Source organism: Hemiscyllium ocellatum, chromosome 4, assembly GCF_020745735.1.
Source record: "Hemiscyllium ocellatum isolate sHemOce1 chromosome 4, sHemOce1.pat.X.cur, whole genome shotgun sequence".
Lineage (NCBI taxonomy): Eukaryota > Metazoa > Chordata > Chondrichthyes > Orectolobiformes > Hemiscylliidae > Hemiscyllium > Hemiscyllium ocellatum.
Genome location: NC_083404.1, coordinates 2,408,151 through 2,431,001, shown reverse-complemented (window position 1 = coordinate 2,431,001; position 22,851 = coordinate 2,408,151). Strand labels below are relative to the sequence as shown.

The 22,851-nt window shown below is 44.1% G+C and overlaps 1 protein-coding gene across 1 annotated transcript in view; it reads right to left on the bottom strand.

Moving 5' to 3' along the window:
• The window catches only part of rab2a (RAB2A, member RAS oncogene family), an 86,626-nt gene extending 71,515 nt beyond the window's left edge, over nt 1-15,111 (bottom strand). Inside the window, exon 1 of the mRNA XM_060822641.1 lies at nt 14,976-15,111. Coding sequence (XP_060678624.1) covers nt 14,976-15,021 — 46 coding nt within the window. The 5' untranslated portion in view covers nt 15,022-15,111. The remainder of the gene's footprint in view (nt 1-14,975) is intronic.
• Between the last annotated feature and the right edge of the window lie 7,740 nt (nt 15,112-22,851).

Below are 22,851 nucleotides of genomic sequence, written 5' to 3'. Positions count from 1 at the left end.
ATTTACCTGTTTGGTCACCTTCTCGAAGAACTCAAAGGTTAGTGAGGCATGACCTACCCTTCACAAAACCGTGTTCACTGTCCCTAATCAAATTATTCTTTTCCAGATGATTGTAAATCCTCTCTCTTATAACCTTTTCCAACAACTTACCCACAACCAAATTAAGGCTCACTGGCCTATAATTACCAAGGTTGCACTGACTCCCCTTCAACAAGGGAACATTTGCTATCCTCCAGTCTTCTGGCACTATGTTGTCATTGTCTACAGAAATAAAGATCTAAGCCAAAGGCTCTGCAATCTCCTCCCTGGCTTCGCGTGAACCCAAGGATAAATCCCATCCAGCCAGGGGTCTTAGCAGTTTTGGAAGATCTGAAAATAGATAAAAACTCCTCTTTGTCAACCTCACTCCCATGTAATCTTGTAGCCAGTGCCTCTGTATTATCACTAACGTTACCTTTTCCCAATGTGAATCCTGATGAAAAGTATTCATTAATCACTTCCCCCATGTCCTCCGATTCCACACACAACTTTCCACTATCTTTGAATGGCCCTAATCTTTCCTCTGGTCATTCCTTTATTTCTGACATACCTATAGAAAGCCTTTGGGTTTTCCTTGACCCTATCCAACAACTTCTCATGCCCCCTCTAGGCTCCTCTTAGCCCTCTCTGGATCTTTTGTGGCTGACATAACTCTCAAGCCCTCTTACTGAGCCTTCATGCCTTATCCTCACATAAGCCTTCCTCTTGAGAAGCGCTTCAACTTCTTTAGTAAACCATGGCTCCCTCTCTTGACAACTCCTCCCTGCCTGATAGGCATATACTTATCAAGGATCGGTCGCAGCTGTTGAACTGGGAGATGGCATGGAACAGGCTAACACTAGGCACACAGACACACAAGATGGCTGAGTCACAAGTTGGTCACTTGACACACAAGATAGCCGCCACATCACAATATGGAAACAGACAGCAGAGCAAACAGACACTGCCTGGGGCCACCAGAATGCCAGCACATTGCATTCTCAGCCTAGTTGATTAGTTTAAGACGGACGGGGGAAAGAATACATGAGTAGCGTACACTGCTCGAAGTGTCTGGGTCTAGCCAACACCTTTGATAGAAATCCTAACAGTTTGATATGGAATCATTACGAAGTGATAATAGCCTGGGCTGGAGTAATCACCCCTCTCAGGAAGAGCGAATAGCGCCCATTACTACAGCAATGGACTTCCACACAGACATTGAAACTGACAATGTCTGCACTGAAACTTAATTCCAGTGTAGCCAAAAGCTGCACTGGAATTGACAATGACTGCATCAAACTATCAACGATTCTGCAATGTTTACAACAAACAGTTACAGAGACAATAACCTCATCACTGATCTATTATATTATAATGTGTAAAAGTATCTTGACATGTGCTCCGGGTTGTGGGGAATCACAGCTGACCACTCTGCTGTCAGTGTCTCTCTCCCTGGAACTCCGGTATTTCTTGTACAATAAACTGTCATTGAACCCTGACTCTGATTCAGAGGTTGGTGATTTTTCCCCATAACACTGTTCCTTGAATAAGCTCCACATTTTTCACGAGTGACCATCCCCTGCAGTTTCCTTCCCAGTTCTATCCATCCCAAACCTTGCCTAATCACATCATAATTGCCTTCGCCCCCCCCATTATACCTCTTTCCCTTCAGTATATACTTATCCCTGCCTGTTGCTATTATAAACATAACCAAATTATGGTCACAATCACCAAATCTAACTCCTGGGCGGTTTCATTCCCCAGTACCAAATCCAATATGGTATCACCCCTTGTTAGCCTGTCAGAAAACCCTCCTGCACACATTGAACAAAAACTGACCCATCTATAACCCATCTACTTTAACTTTGACTGTAATACAATAGTTCAAGTCCCCCAAAGCAACTACCCTGTTACTCTTGCTTCCATCGAAAATCACCTTTGCTATCCTTTCCTCTACATTTCTGGAACTATTCGGAGGCCTATAGAAAACTCCCATCAGGGTGACCTCTCCTTTCCTGCTTCAACCTCAGCCTGAACTACCTCAGTGGATGAGTCTTCAGACACAGTACATACTTAGTAAGTTTACAGATGACACCAAAATTGGAGTTGTAGTGGACAGTGAAGAGGGTTACCTCCCGAGTACAACGGGATCTTGATCAGACGGGCCCATGAGCCGGGGGAGGTGTTTGGTATGCTTTCCTCTTTTGGAAAGAGTATAGAGGACAGGAGTTGGGAGGTCATGTAGCTTCTGTACAGACATTGGTTAGGCCACTTTTGGAATATTGCGTGCAATCCTGGTCTCCCTCCTATCGGAAGGACGTTGTGAAACTTGAAAGGATTCAGAAAAGATCGACAAGGATATTGCCAGGGTTGGAAGATTTAAGCTATAGGGAGAGGCTGAATAGGCTGGGGCTGTTTTCCCTTTAGTGTCAGAGGCTAAGGGGTGACCTTTATAAAAGGTTTATAAAATCATATGGGGCATGGATAAGATAAATAGACTAAGTCTTTACCCCACGTTTAACAGTACAGATCTAAAGGGCATGGGTTTAGGGCGAGAGGGGAAAGATATAAAAGGAATCTTAGGGCAACTTTTTCACACAAAGGATAGTGCATGTATGGAATGAGCTGTCAGAGGAAGTGATAGAGGCTAATACAATTACATCATTTAAAAAGCATTTGGATGGGTATGTGAATAGGACAGGTTTAGAGGGATATGGGCCAAGTGCTGGCAAACTGGACTTGATTAATTCAGGATATTTGGTCAACATGGATGAGTTGGACTGAAGGGTCTGATTCTGTGCTATACATCTCTCTGTCTCTCATGCAAAGAAAGCGAGGATGGAATTAATTAGGAATGCAAATGGAATGTCATCTTGACAGTAGGAGAGTGAATTTTTGCCACAAGTGCAGCATCAGTAAGGTGGTATCAACAGCATTTTGTAGTCTTGGTCACCTTATTTAAAAGGAGGAATATACTTACGTTGAATTCCATTTAAAGAAAGTTCACAAAAAGGAGAGATGAGGAGGTTATTCTATGAGGAATGGTTGAGCCTACAAACATTTCGGTCTAGAACAACAAGTGTATCAGAGAACATTAATGGTTTCGCTAGAGGGCAGTGGAGGTTATGTTATTGAATCTTTTAAGCTGGAGAGGGATTCTTGACAGAGTGGAGGGAGAAAGTGAGAATGGCAGATGCTGGAGATAAGAGTCGATGAGCATGATGCTGGAAATGCACAGCAAGTCAGACAGCAACCGAGAAGCAGGAGAATCAAAGTTGAGCATAAGCCCTTCACCAGGAATAAGGCTTGTGGCCCTAGGGGGCTGAGAGATAAAATGGGAGGGAGTGGGGCTTGGGAGGGGAAAGTAGCTGGAAATGCAATAGGTAGATCAAAGTGGGGTTGAAGGTGATAGGTTCAAAAAGGGAGGGTGGAGGGGATAGATGGGAAGAAAGATGGACAGGTAGGACAGTGCCGAGTTATAGAGTCTTAGATGTACAGCATGGAAACGGACCCTTCAGTCTAAGCCATCCATGACAACCAGATATCCCAATCCAATCTAGTCCCACCTGCCAGCACCCGGCCCATATCCCTCCAAACCCTTCCTATTCATATACCCATCCAAATGCCTCTTAAATGTTACAATTGTACCAGCCTCCACCACATCCTCAGGCAGCTCATTCCATACACGTACCACTCAAAGTGTTGCCCCTTTGGTCTCATATCTTTCCCCTCTCACCCTAGGGTTCGATCTGGGATAAGGTTGGGTGGGGGGAGAATGAGAAAACTGGTGAAATCCACATTGACCCAGTGTGGTCGGAAGGTCCGGAGGAGGAGGATGAGGTGTGCTTCCGCCAGGAGTCATGTGGTTGGGGTTTGACAGTCAAGGAGCCTCAGGACTTGCATGTTCTTGTTGGTGGTAGTGGTGTTTTGGGGGGGGGGGGGGGGGGGGAGAAAGCGGGAGCGGGAAGGAAGTTAAAAACGGTTCAGCCACCATGCGGTGGGGTTGTTTAGTGCATGTGTCCTGGAAATGTTCCACGAGTTGGTGCTGTTTCCCCAATGTAGAGGACACCACATTGGGAGCCACAGACAAAGACGACACGTGTGGAAGTGCAGGCAAATTTCTGTTGGATGTGGAAAGATGGAGGTACGTGGGGAGAGGTGTAGGTTTTGCACTTCTTGTAGTGGCAGGGGAAGGTGCCAGGATTGGATAGTGGGGGGCATGGACCTAACAAGGGAGTTGTGGAGGGAATGGTTTCACTGAAGTGCAGATAGGGGTGAGGAGGAAATATATCCCTTGTGGTGGAGTCTGTTTATGGGTGGCGGAAATGGCAGAAGATGATGTAATGTATCCAGAGGTTGGTGGGTGGAGGGTGAGTATGCGAAGTGAAGGAAATGCGCTGGTCGGATCATTGGCCACGTGGGAGGGAAAATTGTGGTCTTTGAGGGAGACGGCCACCTGGGATGTTCTATGATGGAATTGGTCCTCTAATTCCAGGATTAGTGGTTTGTCAAGGTAGATATTGAAAGTTTGAGGAAGGTACTGAATATAAAAGCAATGAATAAATGCTGGAACTGTACAAGATATTGGTTAGATTGCAGATGGAGATTCATGTTAAGTTCTGGTCACTAGAAAGGACACTTGTTTCACAGAGTGTAGAGGAGATTGACAAGAATGATCAGAATTTGAAAACGGTAGGTGTAAGAAAAGATCACACAAGCTAGGATTGATTTCCTTAGAACAGAGGCGGCTAAACTTAAATTCAGGTGTGTAAAATAATGAGGGCTTGGATAGAATAGACAGATTTCCTCTTGCAATTCCTGAGGTTTGCCGAGGGGAAGAAACCTACAGCTTAAAAATGAGCCTGAATCTTCACCTGAAGGACCATAAACTGCAAGGCTACAGACCAGGTGCTGGGAAGTGAAATTCGAATGGTGGTTAAGTCAGTCAGCTGGCACAGGGTCAGCACATTGGCTTATCTGAGTTCGTGTGTTTCCTCGACAGTAGGAATCAAGCATTGGAGGGCACACTTTTGCAAGAAAAAAAATCCCCTTTTTAAGACAGTGATTAATAGACAGATTCTTGCCCTATTATGGAGTAAAGGTTTATGTAAAATAGTCAGGTAAGTGGAGCAGAGGCTAAGGTCAGTCAGAAAGAATGCCAAAGCAGGCTCAAAGGGCTGGATGGTTTACTACTTCCATTTACATTTTGTTCTTGTATTTCTTTGAGCTTTCAGTGAGCACATTTGCAAAATACTACTTCTCTAAATTAGCCGTTGCAGTCCCCTCCATGTAGCTGCAGTGATAAAATAAACAGCAACTCAACAGTACATCACCTCCCCCTTGAGCAAATGGAGTCCTGTTGCATAAATGAGAATACAGGTGCAGTTGATGCAGCCTGGCCAAGGAGCATCCTACAGGCATCAGGCCCACCCTTCTGATTATTTTTAAGATTCTAACCCAAACTGCACACTAATTAGAAATGTTACTTTGAAATCAGTTGGTATTAAACACTCCAATAAAATGTCTGAATTAAAAATTAAGCATCCTAATGGTATAATCCAAATTTCATTACTGTATTCTAATTGCACTGTAAGTAGGAATTCAGTACAGTAATAATCATTAGCTACACTTTAGTAAATTTTGGGTAATGGAATTTTAAATGCTGTAACTTTTACCATGTGTCATGACTACATATGTTGAATGGATTCATCACACTTTCACAGGGAAAATGACAAGGCAGTTCCTTGAGTGACTAAGAACCATTCAAGCCAATCGATAAAGGGGCAAATTAAATCAATGTAATCTAATATGCAGAGGGGGACAGAAATCCAGTAGATTTTTATTGGGCATAATTAGCACAGGGATACCCCTGTGTCAAAATGTCCAAGTCAAGTCCCAGACAGATCAAATATTTCGAGCAAGATTTGATAGTGGGTATGTGCAATTTTCGAGCCATGCACATTTCGACATCCAGTTTAAAAATATTTCATTCTTTCAAATTTAGGATTAAAGCTGTCATTTTAATGACAGATCACCAAGAATGCTTACCACAAATCAGTTGCAGCCTGATGCTGCTTAACAAGTGGACAAATCAGAGAACAAACTCATTAATGTTCTTCACTTTCCAGCCACATCCAGTCCTCCAAAAGACTGAACTTCAGAAAAAGTCTCTAATGCTAGGTCCACGCTGCTTTAAAAAAGAGATGTAGGTAAATCTCAAAAGTAAAAATAATAATTGATCATGGTAGGGTTTTAAAAGTGAAAATCTTTTTAAAAATGGGACAAAGCACGAAAGGCTTATAGAGGGTAGAATTCTTTATGTCTCCAGGAGGGCTTTTTAAGCCAGTACAAACAATGTCATGAGACAGTCCTCATTTTCAGTGATGAAACTGGGCAATTAGTAGGTGCAGCTGTGGGGGCAGTATTTCAGTGACACTGACCATAATTCAGCAAGATTTAAGATAGTCGTAGATAAGGACAATAGCATACCAGAAATAAAAAGGTTCTGAATTGAGGGAAGGCTGGTTTCAATAAGACAGCACCTGACCAAAACAGACCAGGAGCAATTCCCTGCAAGAAAATCCATCTCAAAGCAGTGAGAATGCAGGACTAACGCGTTCCCATAAACATGAAGGTGGGACCACGTGCAGAGAACAGTGGATTCTAAACAGTGGTTAAGGATTGGATAAGGAAAAAAGGGAAGCTTCTGGGGGATACGGTACAAGAAGAGTGCGCAGGTGGTCACCTAAGAGATAAAGTACTGAGAAGTAACAGTAAAAAAATCCAAAGGCACTTTATTTTCATTTTAAGGGTAAGAGAATAATTAGGAAAAGAGTACGACCCATCGTACTATAGCTGAGGCTTTGAATGAGTACTTTACATCTGCATTCACAAATGGGACCATATAAGTCCAGGAATCAAGGAAGGAAATTGTGATACACTTGATCAAACTAGCATGGAGAGGGAGGTTATATTAATGGTTTTAGTAAGCTTTGAAGTGGTGAGAAGTATCCAAGGGCTGCATTGAATACAAGAGCTTGAAGGTTGTGGAGCTATATATAATGTTCATTAGGGCACAGCTGGAGTACTGCAGCAATTCTGGTTTCTAACTATCGAAGGATGTGATTGCACTAGAGCCAAGGTTAGAGTGACTCAGCTATGAGGAGGGACTGGATGTATGGGGTTGTTTTTCTTATAAGAGGTTAAGGGGTGACCTGAAATGAGATATACAAAATTCTGAGAAGTACAGACAGTGTATACAGGGAAAAAAAAACCAAGCCCTTTAGTGGAGGGGCAAATATCTTTAAAACTGTGACATTGAGTTAAGAGGCAGAAGGTTGACAGGGAATCAGGAAAGAAAATTCACCCAGAAGGTTGTGCGTGTCTGAAACTCTGTCTGAAAAAGAGAGGGGGCAGAGGCAGGAACCCTCAAGAACAATTTAAGTGAACACTTAAAACACCATGGAATACAGAAGACTATTATTGCTGGAAAATGAGATGATTGTGATAGATAGAAATTTGACAAACGGGCACAGGGACAATGAGCTGTAGAGTCTTGCTCCATGTTGTAAAAACTGACTATGACACGCTAAACTTCAGGCAGCACAAACATGAATTAATGATGAATATTTGACCTAGAGATTAAAAGAACCCACATGGTTGATGCCATATCAAAACCACTTCTCTCTCAACTGATATACAACAATAAAAGTGAATTAGCCAACTATTACCCAACTCTGCCACTTTAGTCTATGGTTACCTAGTTGTATTCTTCCTCAGTTGGGTCACACAGACAAGATGATGATGCTGTAGAAGTCAATAAATAAGGTGTTGAGTTAATTGTTGCTGAGTATACATGAGCCTTTCTTTAAAGTGAGCTAGCTTGAAGTATTCAATTATTTAAACAATCACCAAAGATTCACCATATCTCCTAGAAACTGAAAAAACTGCACTATCATATTACATAATGGTTCAACTTGGATTATTTTCAGCTTTACTATTGACTTACTAAAATTTAATTCTTTCACATGACAAATTAAACAAATTCCCCTCCCCTTCCTGGGGCACTCCATCGCTGGCAACTGACTAACCATGGATATCTACTACAAGCTCACCAACTACCTCAGCTACCCAGACTACACCTACCACCCTAGCTTCTGTAAAAATGCCATCCATTATTCCCAACTCCTTTGCCTCATCTGTTCCCAGGCTGACCAACTCCATTATAGAAAATACCAGGGGGCCTCCTTCTTCCAAGATCATAATTTCTCTTCCCACACAGTTGACAGTCCCCTCCAGCATATTTCTTCCACTTCTCACAGCACTGCCCTTGAACCCCACCCATTACAACGAGAGACTCCCCCCACCTTCCATCCTACCAACCTTTGCAACATCGCACCATCCTCTACCACCTAAAAACACAAGTATATTTCCCTTCCTCCCTCTACCAGCCTTCCTGAGACACCATTCCCTCTGCGACTCACTTGTCAAGTCCACACCCTACTCCCAGTACCTTCCTCTGACACCCACAGGAAGTGCAAAATTTGTGCCCACACCATTCCCCTCACCTCCGTCCAAGGTCCCAAAAGGATCCTTACACATCCAACAGAAATTTACCTGTACCTGCAATGTCATCTACTGCATCCGTTGCACCTGATGTGGTTTCCTCTACATCGGGGAGACAGGACGCCTACATGCAGATCATTTCAGAGAATCTCTCTGGGACACCCGCATCAACCAACCCCACCGCCACATGGCTGAACACTTCAACTCCCCCTTCACCGAGGACAAGGTGGTCCTGGGCCTCCTCCGTTGCCAAACTTATCACCCAATGCCAGGAGGAAGAACGCCTCATACTCCACCTTGGGACCTAACAGGCACACCGGATCAATGTGGATTTCAACAGTTTCCTCTTACCTCTCCTTCATCTTATCCCAGTCCCAAGCCTCCAACATGACACCGCCGACCTTTCCCATCATTACATTCACTCCACCTGACCCACCACCTTCATATATGTATTGCATTCTCAGCTAGCCCCCCCTCCCCTTTCAAAGAACTGTCATAAATACTACACAAAAGAAAATTCCCAAACCCTTCATGAAGTCATGTGTTTTATAGTACTTTGAATATTCAAGTGTAGTCACTGCTCCAACAGGGAAAGGCAGTGATTAATTTACACAGAAAGGCTGCACAATCGTGAAAGAAGTTACCAGAAAATCTGCTTTCGCGATGCTCAAGAGGAGAAACCATCAAGGCAGAAAAACACAATTGAAGTTATTCCCATGACAGAAGATGGATGGACAATTTTAGTCTGAAATTGTTTAGAATATGTTGTAATAAATGCCATTTTGGATTATGTTTAAATTCTTTGAAGTAGAACTTGGACCCACAATATTCAGCTTTTCGGTCTGCCACTGAAACTCAGTTGAAAATTCCCTCAAAGCTGGTTAAGATTTCTATATTATCCACAGGCAAATAGCAGTTATTCAAATTCAAATAGCCAGGAACTGGTGAAATTGTCAGCCACTTGACTGACAGAAGGAATCAAATACCAGAGGGCCTACAACAAGCTGAAACGTCTGACTCGCAATTCTGGATTAGCTGAACTTGTGGACGCGCGTCATGTGACTGTGCTAAGAGTAGCATTAGACACTGCTAGAGCACATGACAGACAGGGCTGTAGCAATGGTAGCTACATCTACATCTTGAATGAGTATGCACGAACTACATATTTAATGTGGATAACACCAAAAAGTGGTCAGCTTTTCTCATCTCATTCCTTTCCTTCATTAAATGTTTGAAGATGCAAAGAATATTCCACAACAATGGTCTGAGACATGGACAGTACCAAAGAAGTTGACACTTGTTGTGACAGGCAAGTGACATTAATGTTGCATATCAAGATACTAGCCATACAATACAAAGCAAACAAAACCATCTTGTTGAGCTGAAGCATTTAAGGTTTATATCAATAAAGTGGACAAAAATGTACCAACAGAACAAAAGGGAGATAATCACTGAGCTGCCTGCTGAGTCCTATCAATGCCCATTCCTCAGGCAGATTTCTTTAGCTGAGAGCACAAAACTGTAGAGAAGCACTGGAATTTTGTATGGCAGCATGAAAACACGACAGCAATGTCGTCAAACACAGTAGACATGGCCAAAAATACAAGGCAAAGGAGAAAACAACCATTGTGTTTCTCCAGAGCTGCTTCGTGTAATCTTTCCCCAACGCCCCTCACTGCCTGTTATCAAACAAGGTCAGACCGTGAACAAGTTGAAAAATTAAATTTTCACTCGCTCACCTTTTTTTGACATTTTATAAAGCAAACCAAGATACATGGCAATCTCAAAGCTCCACTTATCACAAATTTTTGGAAAAACATTTGATTTTAATTAATTGAAGGAACACATTCTTGAATCCCACACAAATTAATTATTATACTCTGTACATCTAAGCATTTTAACATTACTACAAGTTCTTATTCTCAACAAGATTGGTTCACAAATTGCGCCAGCACATTACAATATCAAACTAATAGCAAGCAGCCAATAGAAAGCAGCCAATACAAAGCAATAGAATCTCACTTGATATGGGCTGCTCAGTCAGACACTAATTAGAAGAGGAAAGAACAAAATAAAAAAGGTTTTAATTCTTCAAGTGATTAACAAGATTTTCTTGTTGCTCTCGGCAATGTAAACACAAATAATTCACGCCTACCGTTTTTATTCTTGGCCAAGAGCTCTAAACAAAGTTTTGAATTCAGTCTTACTTATTTCCTTGTTAAGCCAAATATTACAGATTAAGAGTCAAAGCAAAAGGAGGCCATCTGGAAGATATCCCAAAGGAATGTGCTTTTAAAAATGCTGTGATTGCTGTAAAGTTGGAAGTTACAACAACCAACTTGTGCACATACAGGACCCAAACAGCAGTGAGAATGACAAGAGCAGGCCTGTTTTAATGGTGTTGGCTAACAGAAATACATTATCCAAGGACAATAGAAAACTGCCAAAAACCTCAATAGTCCTGAGGGGGCAGACAGGGCCTGGGTTTAATATCACAACTGAAAGATTGCATTCCCTCAGTACCGCACTGAAGAATCAGATTTGAGGATGGGTTTGAGCATTTGAGCTTCCAAGTTGGGTGAAGACTCTGACCTACAAGGCAAAACGGACACCAAAAATACCAAACAATTGCCGAGAATTATTTCTAAAGCTTGTAACTTTGTGAAATCAGAACAGGTGTAGCGATTCGTAAACAGTCTATGTTTTCACAGTAAAATATAATTCAACACTGGCAAACACAATCAGCTTCCATTAAAACCTTGAGTCAGTCCTGTTGCAAATGATCAAATTTGGTGTAGTTTCAGTAACTATACTGCTGACAGAGAAGCAGGTTGCTTATGCAGGTTTACGATTCTTCAAATACGTAATTTGCCCATACAACTTCATAAGCATCACAGTAGTGGTACAACTGTCAGCAGTTGTCATTTGCTGGAAAACATTTTCAAATAAAAACAAATATTTAGATCGGCTAAGGAATCATTATCCACAAAGGACCATCAATATCGCCACAAGAGAGACAATTGACGCATAACAAAAAAGGATTAATGAAGCTACAGAATAGGTTAAAGGTAAAAGACAGACTTCCATGATCACCACAGCAGGTACAATATTGAGCCTGTGTTTGACTTTATTCCATACCATACTTTTATCAATCTAGACACTTGAGCCGGCTCTTCTGGCATTACATGAACAAGAAAAGTGTCTCATTAAATAGTGCCCAGTTTCTAGCCAAACCCACTGAAGTCAATATTCAAGATATGTTGTACTCAAAATTACGAGACTGAGGTCTGCAGATGCTGGAGATCAGAGTTCAGAGTGTGTTGCTGGAAAAGCGCAGGTCAGGCAGCATCCCAGCAGGAAAATCAGATTTTCTTGCTCTTCAGATGCTGTCTGACCTGCTGTGCTTTTCCAGCAACACACAACTCTACTCAAAATTAATTTGCAGGAAGTTTTCAGGATAATATTTTGGTGTTATAAGGGCTCTGTAACAGCCTAACAGGGCATTTCAGTAGGACAGAGACAGAAGTAGTAACTACTGAATTAACAGCCAAAAGAGTGATGGCCAAGTGCATGAATGATAACCACTCCAATCATTAGAAATACATTAACTCAGAATCGCTGCATCACTACTCCTGGAAAAATAACAATTTCTGAACAAAACTGACAGGATAAGAAAGTGTGAACTGAAATGTTGAATTGATGCTATGGAACTTTGATATTTCATGTTCCAGAGTCAAAATCTTTTGAATTACATTTCTGAAGTCACTTGCCAGATCAAATAATTAAAACTACTTCAACTGCCCAAAGTACTTGAAAATGAAATGTTTGTTCCTACTTCACATTCTCCACATCAACATGCTAGGAAGGAGAAACCCTTTCTTCAGCACTGCAAGTCTAATTGTTCAAGTCTAATTCCACCCCATTTGCCTAGCTTAACTTTCCACAGGCATTTTCACTCTTGTTGGCTGGTCCTTTACGTCACTTATTAGAAGGATTAACTGCACTCAATTTGTAATTTGGCATGTCAGTTCCTAATTTGTTTGCCAATCAAAACCAATTGATTTATGGTTCTTCTTGTAGAGACTTAGCACAATATTTCTTCAATCCTTTCAGCTAAACAGGTGACTGAGCACCGATTGTTAAACTCATGCCACACACTATTACATCAGAGCTCTCGGTCACTCCACCTGCCAGAAGCTGAGGGCTTGAAGGACTTGACAAAGATTTAAGTTTCTTAAAATAAAGAAGCCCAGATTACAATTTATTCAGAAGCAGTCTACATCCAAATGGAGCAAGACCTAGACATTATACAGAATTAGGTTGACAAGTGGCAAACAACATTTGCATCACATAAATGCAAGGCAATGGCCATCTTCAAAACAGAAGAGTCTAATCATTATTTGACTTTGAATGTTATCACCAGTGAATCGCCCACTTAACCTGGGGTTACCACTGACCAGAAACTGAACTAGATGAACCACAAGCACTAGTTCCGAGCTAGAAATATTGCAGTAAGTCAGCTTCTGACGACCACACAGCCCAGCGCCCCCCCCCCCAGTCAATATGGCAAGAATTGAGTGTATGATAGGAAAGTGGAGTATTCCAACTGCAGTTGAATTAACACCCAAAGCTTGACAACATCCAGGACAAAGCAACCCACTTGATTGATACCCATCCTCAAAGTATTCACTCCATCCACCACAATGCTCATTAGAAGCAGTTTGCACCATTTACAAAACACACTGGTATTTCACTCAGGGCCTTTAGACACCATCTTTGAAACTCATTATCATCTGGAAGGACAAGGGCAGCCAATTCATGGGAACCCCCCCACCTGCAAGCTCCTCCCTAGGCACTCACTACCCTGACAATATATCACCAGGTCAAACTCCTGGAATTTCCTCCCGTTGTCACTGCTAATTACTTACAGCAAGTAGATGCAGCAGTTCAAGGTGGCAACTGACCACCTTCTCAAGAACAACCAGAGACAGACACATACTGGTCCTGCCAGTGACACCTACATCCTATGAATGATTACAATCAATGTAACTCAACTGACATACAATTCTACAGAAGTACCTGTTTATTTTTACAATAACAGTCAGCATAATACTTCAGTTGCTTTTAATTTGTATTTCAATTTTTTTTACTTAAGCATTGGAAATTTATGTAATTACCCTTCCACAGAAAACAAAGCTTTCTGAACTGCTGCCATGAACAGCAGCAAAACATTACTCTTTTGAGAACAGTCCTTACCATAGAAATTGTCAATTTTACAACTGTGCAGCATTAATTCAGAAGGAGCACCAACATGGTTGGTCAGACTCCTGACATCAGGTCATTAGGAAATCTAAACATTTTTCAGAGGACCATTACATTTTGAAGCGCACTGTGCACCAATAACAAGCAGGGACAGTGACTTTTGAAAGGTAAAATCCAAATAGATCACAGCATTCATCAGGGCTGATAAGTTTTTTTTAAAAAAAGTTAAAATCCACCATTGTTAGAGACAGCAGCATACATGTGGGTGCTGTGCAGAACTATTGTTACTAAATGTTAGTTTTAAAAAAGGTGTTAATGAGATGTACATAAAATGAAGCAAATTATGTTGACAAAGGGTGGTACACCCAGACCACTGAACGGTCACTTACTGTGCGCCGTGAATATTACAGGCTACCAGCATTTTGTTTTTTGCCATCTCACCAATTCCTCCAAACTGTCGGATTGCCTCACATTTAAGTTTTGTTCCTCCCATGGAGATCCCACAACGCCCCAAACCTGACCCAAAAAGCCGGTTCTGCAAAACTCAGCAAAAGCATCACCCAATGGGCGCGACGGGATTATTCTTCCAAACAGCCACAGTCTCAGGGAGCCTCTTTCCCCGCCCCAGTGCCAGCTCACTCCCCATGATGGAAGCCCCATTGATTCCGGCTTCAGTCCCTAATGAAACTATTTAAAACGACTGTAACGGGGTCAGCGCCTTATTCACCCCGCAGGCCCGGGGAAGCCGGTTGTTGACAGCGGTGACCCCCCACCCAGAACAGAGGGAGGGAGACGGGGGGAGGAGGAGGCCTGGCGCCAGGCAGGGGACTAACATTAAACAGAGAGCCCGGCGGCGCACGGTGAGGCCTCGGCCTCAAGTGAAGGCCACAACGCGGCACTGCCCCTCAGAGAGCGGCCTGGGCCTGGGCCTGGGCCTGGGCCCAGCTCCCCCACCCCGCCCCGGGGTATGGGCAGGCTGCGGGCGGAGGGAGCTGCCTGCCCCAGTCCCGGAGGCTGCTGAAGGCGCTGGGCCGGACCAGGGTGAGGTGGCAGCCGCTGGGCCCCGGGGAAAGAGGGGGGGGGGGCCTCTCGGTGCCGCTTTCCCCAACAGCCCGGCGCTCGGAGCTCACCTGTGTCCCCAATGATGATGTACTTGAAGAGGTAAGCGTACGCCATCCTGAGCCGGTGCCCGTTGCGCACTCGAACCGCCGCCGCCGCCTCAGCAATAACAGGCTCCTGCCGACGTCAGCACCGGAACTAGGCGAGCTGCACCCTCCACACACAGCGCCAGTTCACCCACCAGCGGCACCTACTGGAACTACCTCCACACACAGCGCCAGTTCACCCACCAGCGGCACCTACTGGAACTACCTCCACACACAGCGCCAGTTCACCCACCAGCGGCACCTACTGGAACTACCTCCACACACAGCGCCAGTTCACCCACCAGCGGCACCTACTGGAACTACCTCCACACACAGCGCCAGTTCACCCACCAGCGGCACCTACTGGAACTACCTCCACACACAGCGCCACTTTACCCACCAGCGGCACCTACTGGAACTACCTCCACACACAGCGCCAGTTTACCCACCAGCGGCACCTACTGGAACTACCTCCACACACAGCGCCAGTTCACCCACCAGCGGCACCTACTGGAACTACCTCCACACACAGCGCCAGTTCACCCACCAGCGGCACCTAATGGAACTACCTCCACACACAGCGCCAGTTCACCCACCAGCGGCACCTACTGGAACTACCTCCACACACAGCGCCAGTTCACCCACCAGCGGCACCTAATGGAACTACCTCCACACACAGCGCCAGTTCACCCACCAGCGGCACCTAATGGAACTACCTCCACACACAGCGCCAGTTCACCCACCAGCGGCACCTACTGGAACTACCTCCACACACAGCGCCAGTTCACCCACCAGCGGCACCTACTGGAACTACCTCCACACACAGCGCCAGTTCACCCACCAGCGGCACCTAATGGAACTACCTCCACAGACAGTTAAAAATCACACAACACCAGGTTATAGTCCAACAGGTTTATTTGGAAGCACTAGCTTTCGGAGCGCTGCTCCTTCATCAGGTGGTTGTGAAGTATTGATGTTGAGTGTCCGGAGGGTTCGGTCCCAGTTGGAGGCGCACTGCGGGACAGGCAGCAGCTGATAGCTATGTTCTGTACCCATAGGGAGGGCCTCAACCGGGACCTTGGGTTCATGTCACACCACAGGTGACCACTATAAACACACACACAGACACACACTCCTACACACACTCACAGACATACACAGACACTCCTACACACAGGAGAAAGTGACATCTGCAGATGCTGGAGATCAGAGCTGAAAATGTGTTGCTGGAAAAGCACAGCAGGTCAGGCAGCATCCAAGGAGCAGGAGATTCGACGTTTCGGGCATAAGCCCTTCTTCAGGCCCTGATGAAGGGCTTATGCCTGAAACATCAAATTTCCTGCTCCTTGGATGCTGCCTGACCTGCTGCGCTTTTCCAGCAACACATTTTTAGCTCCTCCACACACACAGAGACACTCCTACACACACACACAGACACACACAGACACTCCTAGACACACACACACAGACACTCCTACACAGACTCACAGATATTCCTACACACACACAGACACTCCTATACACAGAGACACACACACAGACACTGCTACACACACAGAGAGACACTCACAGACTCTCCTACACACAGAGAGACACTCACAGACACTCCTACACACACAGACACTCCTACACAGACACTCACAGACACTCCTACACACACACACAGACACTGCTACACTCACAGAGACACACACAGACACTCCTACACACAGAGAGACACTCACAGACTCTCCTACACACAGAGAGACACTCACAGACACTCCTACACTCACAGACACTCCTACACACACACAGACACTGCTACACTCACAGAGACACACACAGACACTCCTAGACACACACACACAGGCACTCCTACACAGACAGAGAGACACTCACAGACACTCCTACACACACAGACACTCCTACACACACAGAGACACTCACAGACACTCCTACACACACACACACACACAGACACTGCTACACACAGAGAGAGACACTCACAGACACTCCTACACACACACAGAGACACTCCTACACTCACAGAGACACACACAGACACTCCTAGACACACACACAGGCACTCCTACACAGACAGAGAGACACTCACAGACACTCCTACACACATAGACACTCCTACACAGACACTCACAGACACTCCTACACACACACACAGACACTGCTACACTCACAGAGACACACACAGACACTCCTAGACACACACACACAGGCACTCCTACACAGACAGAGAGACACTCACAGACACTCCTACACTCACAGACACTCCTACACACACACACAGACACTCACAGACACTCCTACACACACACACAGACACTGCTACACACAGAGAGAGACACTCACAGACACTCCTACACACACACAGAGACACTCCTACACTCACAGAGACACACACAGACACTCCTAGACACATTCAGACATTCCTACACACACTCACAGACACTCCTGCACACACAGAGACACTCCCAGACATTCCTACACACAGTCACACACACTCCTACACACTCACAGACACTCCTACACACACACAGAGATATTCACAGACATTCCTACACACACTCTCAGATACTCCTACACACACACAGACACTTCTACACACACAGAATGACACTCACAGAGACACACACAGACACTCCTAGACACACATACACAGGCACTCCTACACAGACAGAGAGACACTCACAGACACTCCTACACACATTCAGACATTCCTACACACACTCACAGACACTCCTACACACACAGAGAGACATTCAAAGACACTCCTACACACACAGACACTCCTACACACACAGAGACACTCCCAGACATTCGTACACACAGTCACACACACTCCTACACACTCACAGACACTCCTACACACACAGAGAGACATTCATAGACACTCCTACACACACAGAGACACTCCTACACACACAGAGACACTTACAGACGCTCTTACACACACAGAGACACACACAGACACTCCTACACACACTCACAGACATGCCTACATACACACAGACACTCCTACACACACACACACACAGACACTCCTACACACACACAGAGACACTCACAGACAATCCTACACACAGACACTCCTACACACAGACACTCCTACAGATACACACACTCGCAGACACTCCTACACACAGACACACACACACACAAAGACACACACACTCACAGACACTCCAACACACACGCACAGACACACACATACTCACAGGCACTCCTACACACGCAGACACACACACTCACAGACACTCCAACACAGACACACACACACTCCTACACACACACACACATGCACGCACTCCTACACTGATGCAGACGTTCTCTCATGCACAAGCTCTCTCTCATACGCTCGCACATACACTCCCACACTCTCACATTTACCCTCTCACAGACATATACCCCTTTACACGCACACTCCTGCATGGACGAGTTGGACTGAAGGGTCTGTTTCCCTATGTCTCTGTTTCTCTATGACCCTATATCTGAAAGAATAATAATCTGAAAGATTTCACATTTTCAACAAGAAATAATTAGTGAATTAAGCAAAACAAGTAATCAAAAATTAATACAACTTTTACAGCCAATAATTGCTTAGTCATATGGAACTTAAACTTTGCTAAAAAGGGACATCGGTCTGAAACTTTTTGTCTTTCTCTCATCAGGACTGGAGCGCAAGAAGCCAAAGTGGAAAGTGAATACCAATTCATACTGCACGAGAGGCAGATACTGATGTTTTTGGGTCATGATTGGCATGGTGACGCAACTTATTAAACTCAGACCAGGCAAGTAGACTCTAAATGCTCAGGATATTGCAATGGATTTCACAATCTGCATAACCCTATCTCAATGAAAAAGTTATAACAAACTAATTTTGGCTACACAGAACAGGGTCCCATACATTGTTTCCATCTGGTATAAATGAAAAGCACTGAAAGCTAAACCGATATTCCTAAATCAATGTCAGTTATAAATCCTGGCAGTCGGGACCATTTAATAGCTGCTACCCAATAGCAGAACTGTTTCTGGTGCTGGAAACCAGACAGTGAGTTTGTAAGCATGAGCTAGTTCAATAAAGCACTGTACCCTGCATACAATCAAATGTGTCATTTGATACAGTCCACCGCTGCAAATGTGTTGCTGGTCAAAGCACAGCAGGTTAGGCAGCATCTCAGGAATAGAGAATTCAACGTTTCGAGCATAAGCCCTTCATCAGGAATAGATGTATTCCTGATGAAGGGCTTATGCTCGAAACGTCAAATTCTCTATTCCTGAGATGCTGCCTAACCTGCTGTGCTTTGACCAGCAACACATTTGCAGCTGTGATCTCCAGCATCTGCAGACCTCATTTTTTACTCTGATACAGTCCACCAACATGATACATAATCTACATACCCGGCATCACATCAGCACTAACACTGAAATGACAGAAATCCTTATAAGTTATGTTCAAAAATATCTAACAATCCAACACAGGGTAGGTTGTACCTCACAAACCTTATTGAGTTCTTTGAGAAGGTGACCAAACAGGTGGATGAGGGTAAAGTGGTTGATGTGGTGTATATGGATTTCAGTAAGGGGTTTGATAAGGTTTCCGACAGTGGGCTATTGCACACAATATGGAGGCATGGGATAAAAGGTGATTTAGCGTTTTGGATCAGAAATTGACTAATTGAAAGAAGACAGAGGGTGGTAGTTGATGGGAAATGCTCATCCTGGAGTTCAGTTACTAGTGGTGTATCACAAGGATCTGTTTTGGGTCCACTGCTGTTTGTCATTTTTATAAATGACCTGGATGAGGGCATAGAAGGATAGGTTAGTAAATTTGCAGAAAACACTAAGATTGGTAGAGTTGTGGATTGTGCTGAAGGATGTTGTAGGCCACAGGGGGACATAGATAAGCTGCAGAGCTGGGCTGAGAGTTTAATGTGGAAAAGTGTGAGGTGATTCACTTTGGAAGGAGTAACAGGAATGCAGAGTACTGGACTAATGGTAAGGTTCTTGGTAGTATAGATGAACACAGAGATCTCGGTGTCCATGTATGTAGATCCCTGAAAGTTACCACCCAGGTTGATAGGGTTGTTAAGAAGTTATACAGTGTGTTAGCTTTTATTGATAGAGGGATTGAGTTTCAGAACCATGAGATCATGTTGCTGTACAAAACCCTGGTATGGCCACATTTGGAGTACTGTGTACAGTTCTGGTCACCGCATTATAGGAAAGATGTGGAAGCTTTGGAAAGGGTTCAGAGGAGATTTACCAGGATGTTGCCTGGTATGGAGGGAAGGTCTTATGAAGAAAGGCTGAGGGACTTGAGGCTGTTTTCATTAGAGAGAAGAAGGTTGAGAGGTGACTTAATTGAGACATATAAGATAATCAGAGGGTTAGATAGGGTGGACAGGGAGACCCTTTTTCCTCAGATGGTGATGGCTAGCTTGAGGAGACATAGCTTTAAATTGAGGGGTGATAGATATAGGACAGATGTCAGAGGGTAGTTTCTTTACTTTGAGTGTAGTAGGGGTGTGGAACGCATTGCCTGCAACAGTAGTAGACTCGCCAACTTTAAGGGCATTTAAATGGTCATTGGATAAACACATTAGAATAGTGTAGGTTAGATGGACTTCCAAGCTGGAACAACATCGAGGACCGAAGGGCCTGTACTGCGCTGTACTGTTCTATGTTCTATGGACACTATTTTGTTTTATGTCCATCTAAGAACTCCCTTGTACATTACAGGATTTTGAGGATTCCTTCACTTTTACTGGCACCAAGCCAAGGTGTGTCACAGGGGCTTCACTTTGTCACTCCTCAGCTTCCTATTCCAGCACTCAGTCTTCCAAAGATGTCTCCTCTGTGGGGATTCCGCTGGCGATAGATTTATAAGAAATCTGCAGCTCCCCCTGTACCCACCCCGAGTCCTGAAGAAGGGTCACGTCTGAAACATCGACGTCTCCACCTCCTGATGCTGCCTGGCTTGCTGTGTTCTTCCAGCTTCCTACCTGTCTATAATAGATTTATAAAGCAGACCTGGCATTTTTATTTCCCCACACATTTAAACTTTCCAGTCTGAGCACAGGCCACACTTACAGTTATCATCAAACAAAAACCTGTTCTGTCATAGCACCACTCTCAATTACTGGCACCTAACCAAATTACTTTAACATCTTCAAGTGGTAAAACATCTATTCTGCAGCACCTCTGTTATTCTCTGACAATGATTATAGAGGACACTGAATAGAAATGAGTCAAGAGGGGAATGTAATATGAATAACCGTTATTAAACATCTCCCTTGGCAGATGAAAGAGAAAGACTGTCATTTTCTTGATTTGACTCGATCTGCTTCGTGAGATTAGAATGTTTACAGCAATCTACTTTGTTGGATTGCAAAGATTTTAAGGACAATCAACAAGGCAACATTTATCATAAACTGATCAGTTCCTGCACTCTCCGTCAATCACTACTGAAACAAAATACAAAGCCAAATTAACTGATCTGCAATATACTTTGAAAATATATTGGCCAATAATATAAAGGACGATAGTAAAAGTTTTTTTTAGGTATGTGAAAGGCAAAAAAATGGTTAAGACTAAAATTGGGCTCTTGAAGACAGAAACAGGGGAATGTATTATGGGGAACAAAGAAATGGCAGAAGAATTGAATAGGTACTTCAGATCTGTGTTCACTGGGGAAGACACAAGCAATCTCCCTGAGGTAACAGTGACTGAAGGACCTGAACTGAAGGGAATTTATATTTGCCAGGAATTGGTGTTGGAGAGACTGTTAGGTCTGATGGTCAATAAGTCCCCGGGGCCTGATGGTCTACATCCCAGGGTACTGAAGGAGGTGGCTCGAGAAATCATGGATGCATTGGTGATTATTTTCCAGAGTTCAATAGATTCAGGATCAGTTCCTGCTGATTGGAGGGTGGCTAATGTTATACCACTTTGTAAGAAAGGTGGGAGAGAGAAAGCAGGAAATTATAGACCAGTTAGTCTGACCTCAGTGATGGGAAAGATGCTGGAGTCTATTATAAAGGATGAGATTACGGCACATCTGGATAGCAGTAACAGGATAGGTCAGAGTCAGCATGGATTTATGAAGGGGAAATCACGCTTGACTAATCTTCTGGAATTTTTTGAGCATGTAACTCTGAAGATGAACGAGGGAGATCCAGTAGATGTAGTGTACCTGGACTTTCAGAAAGCTTTGGATAAAGTCCCACATAGGAGGTTAGTGAGTAAAATTAGGGCGCATGGTATTGGGGGCAAAGTACTGACTTGGATTGAAAGTTGGTTGGCTGATAGGAAACAAAGAGTAGTGATAAACGGCTCCATTTCGGAATGGCAGGCAGTGACCAGTGGGGTACCGCAGGGATCAGTGCTGGGGCCGCAGCTTTTTACAATATATGTTAATGATATCGAAGATGGTATTAGCAATAACATTAGCAAATTTGCTGATGATACTAAGCTGGATGGCAGGGTGAAATGTGATGAGGATATTAGGAGATTACAGTGTGACCTGGACAGGTTAGGTGAGTGGTCAGATGCATGGCAGATGCAGTTTAATGTGGATAAATGTATGGTTATCCATTTTGGTGGCAAGAACAGGAAGGCGGATTACTATCTAAATGGAGTAAAAAATGAGGTCTGCAGATGCTGGAGATCACAGCTGAAAATGTGTTGCTGGTCAAAGCACAGCAGGCCAGGCAGCATCTCAGGAATAGAGAATTCGATGTTTCGACCATAAGCCCTTCATCAGGAATGATTCCTGATGAAGGGCTTATGGTCGAAACGTCGAATTCTCTATTCCTGAGATGCTACCTGGCCTGCTGTGCTTTGACCAGCAACACATTTTCAGCTA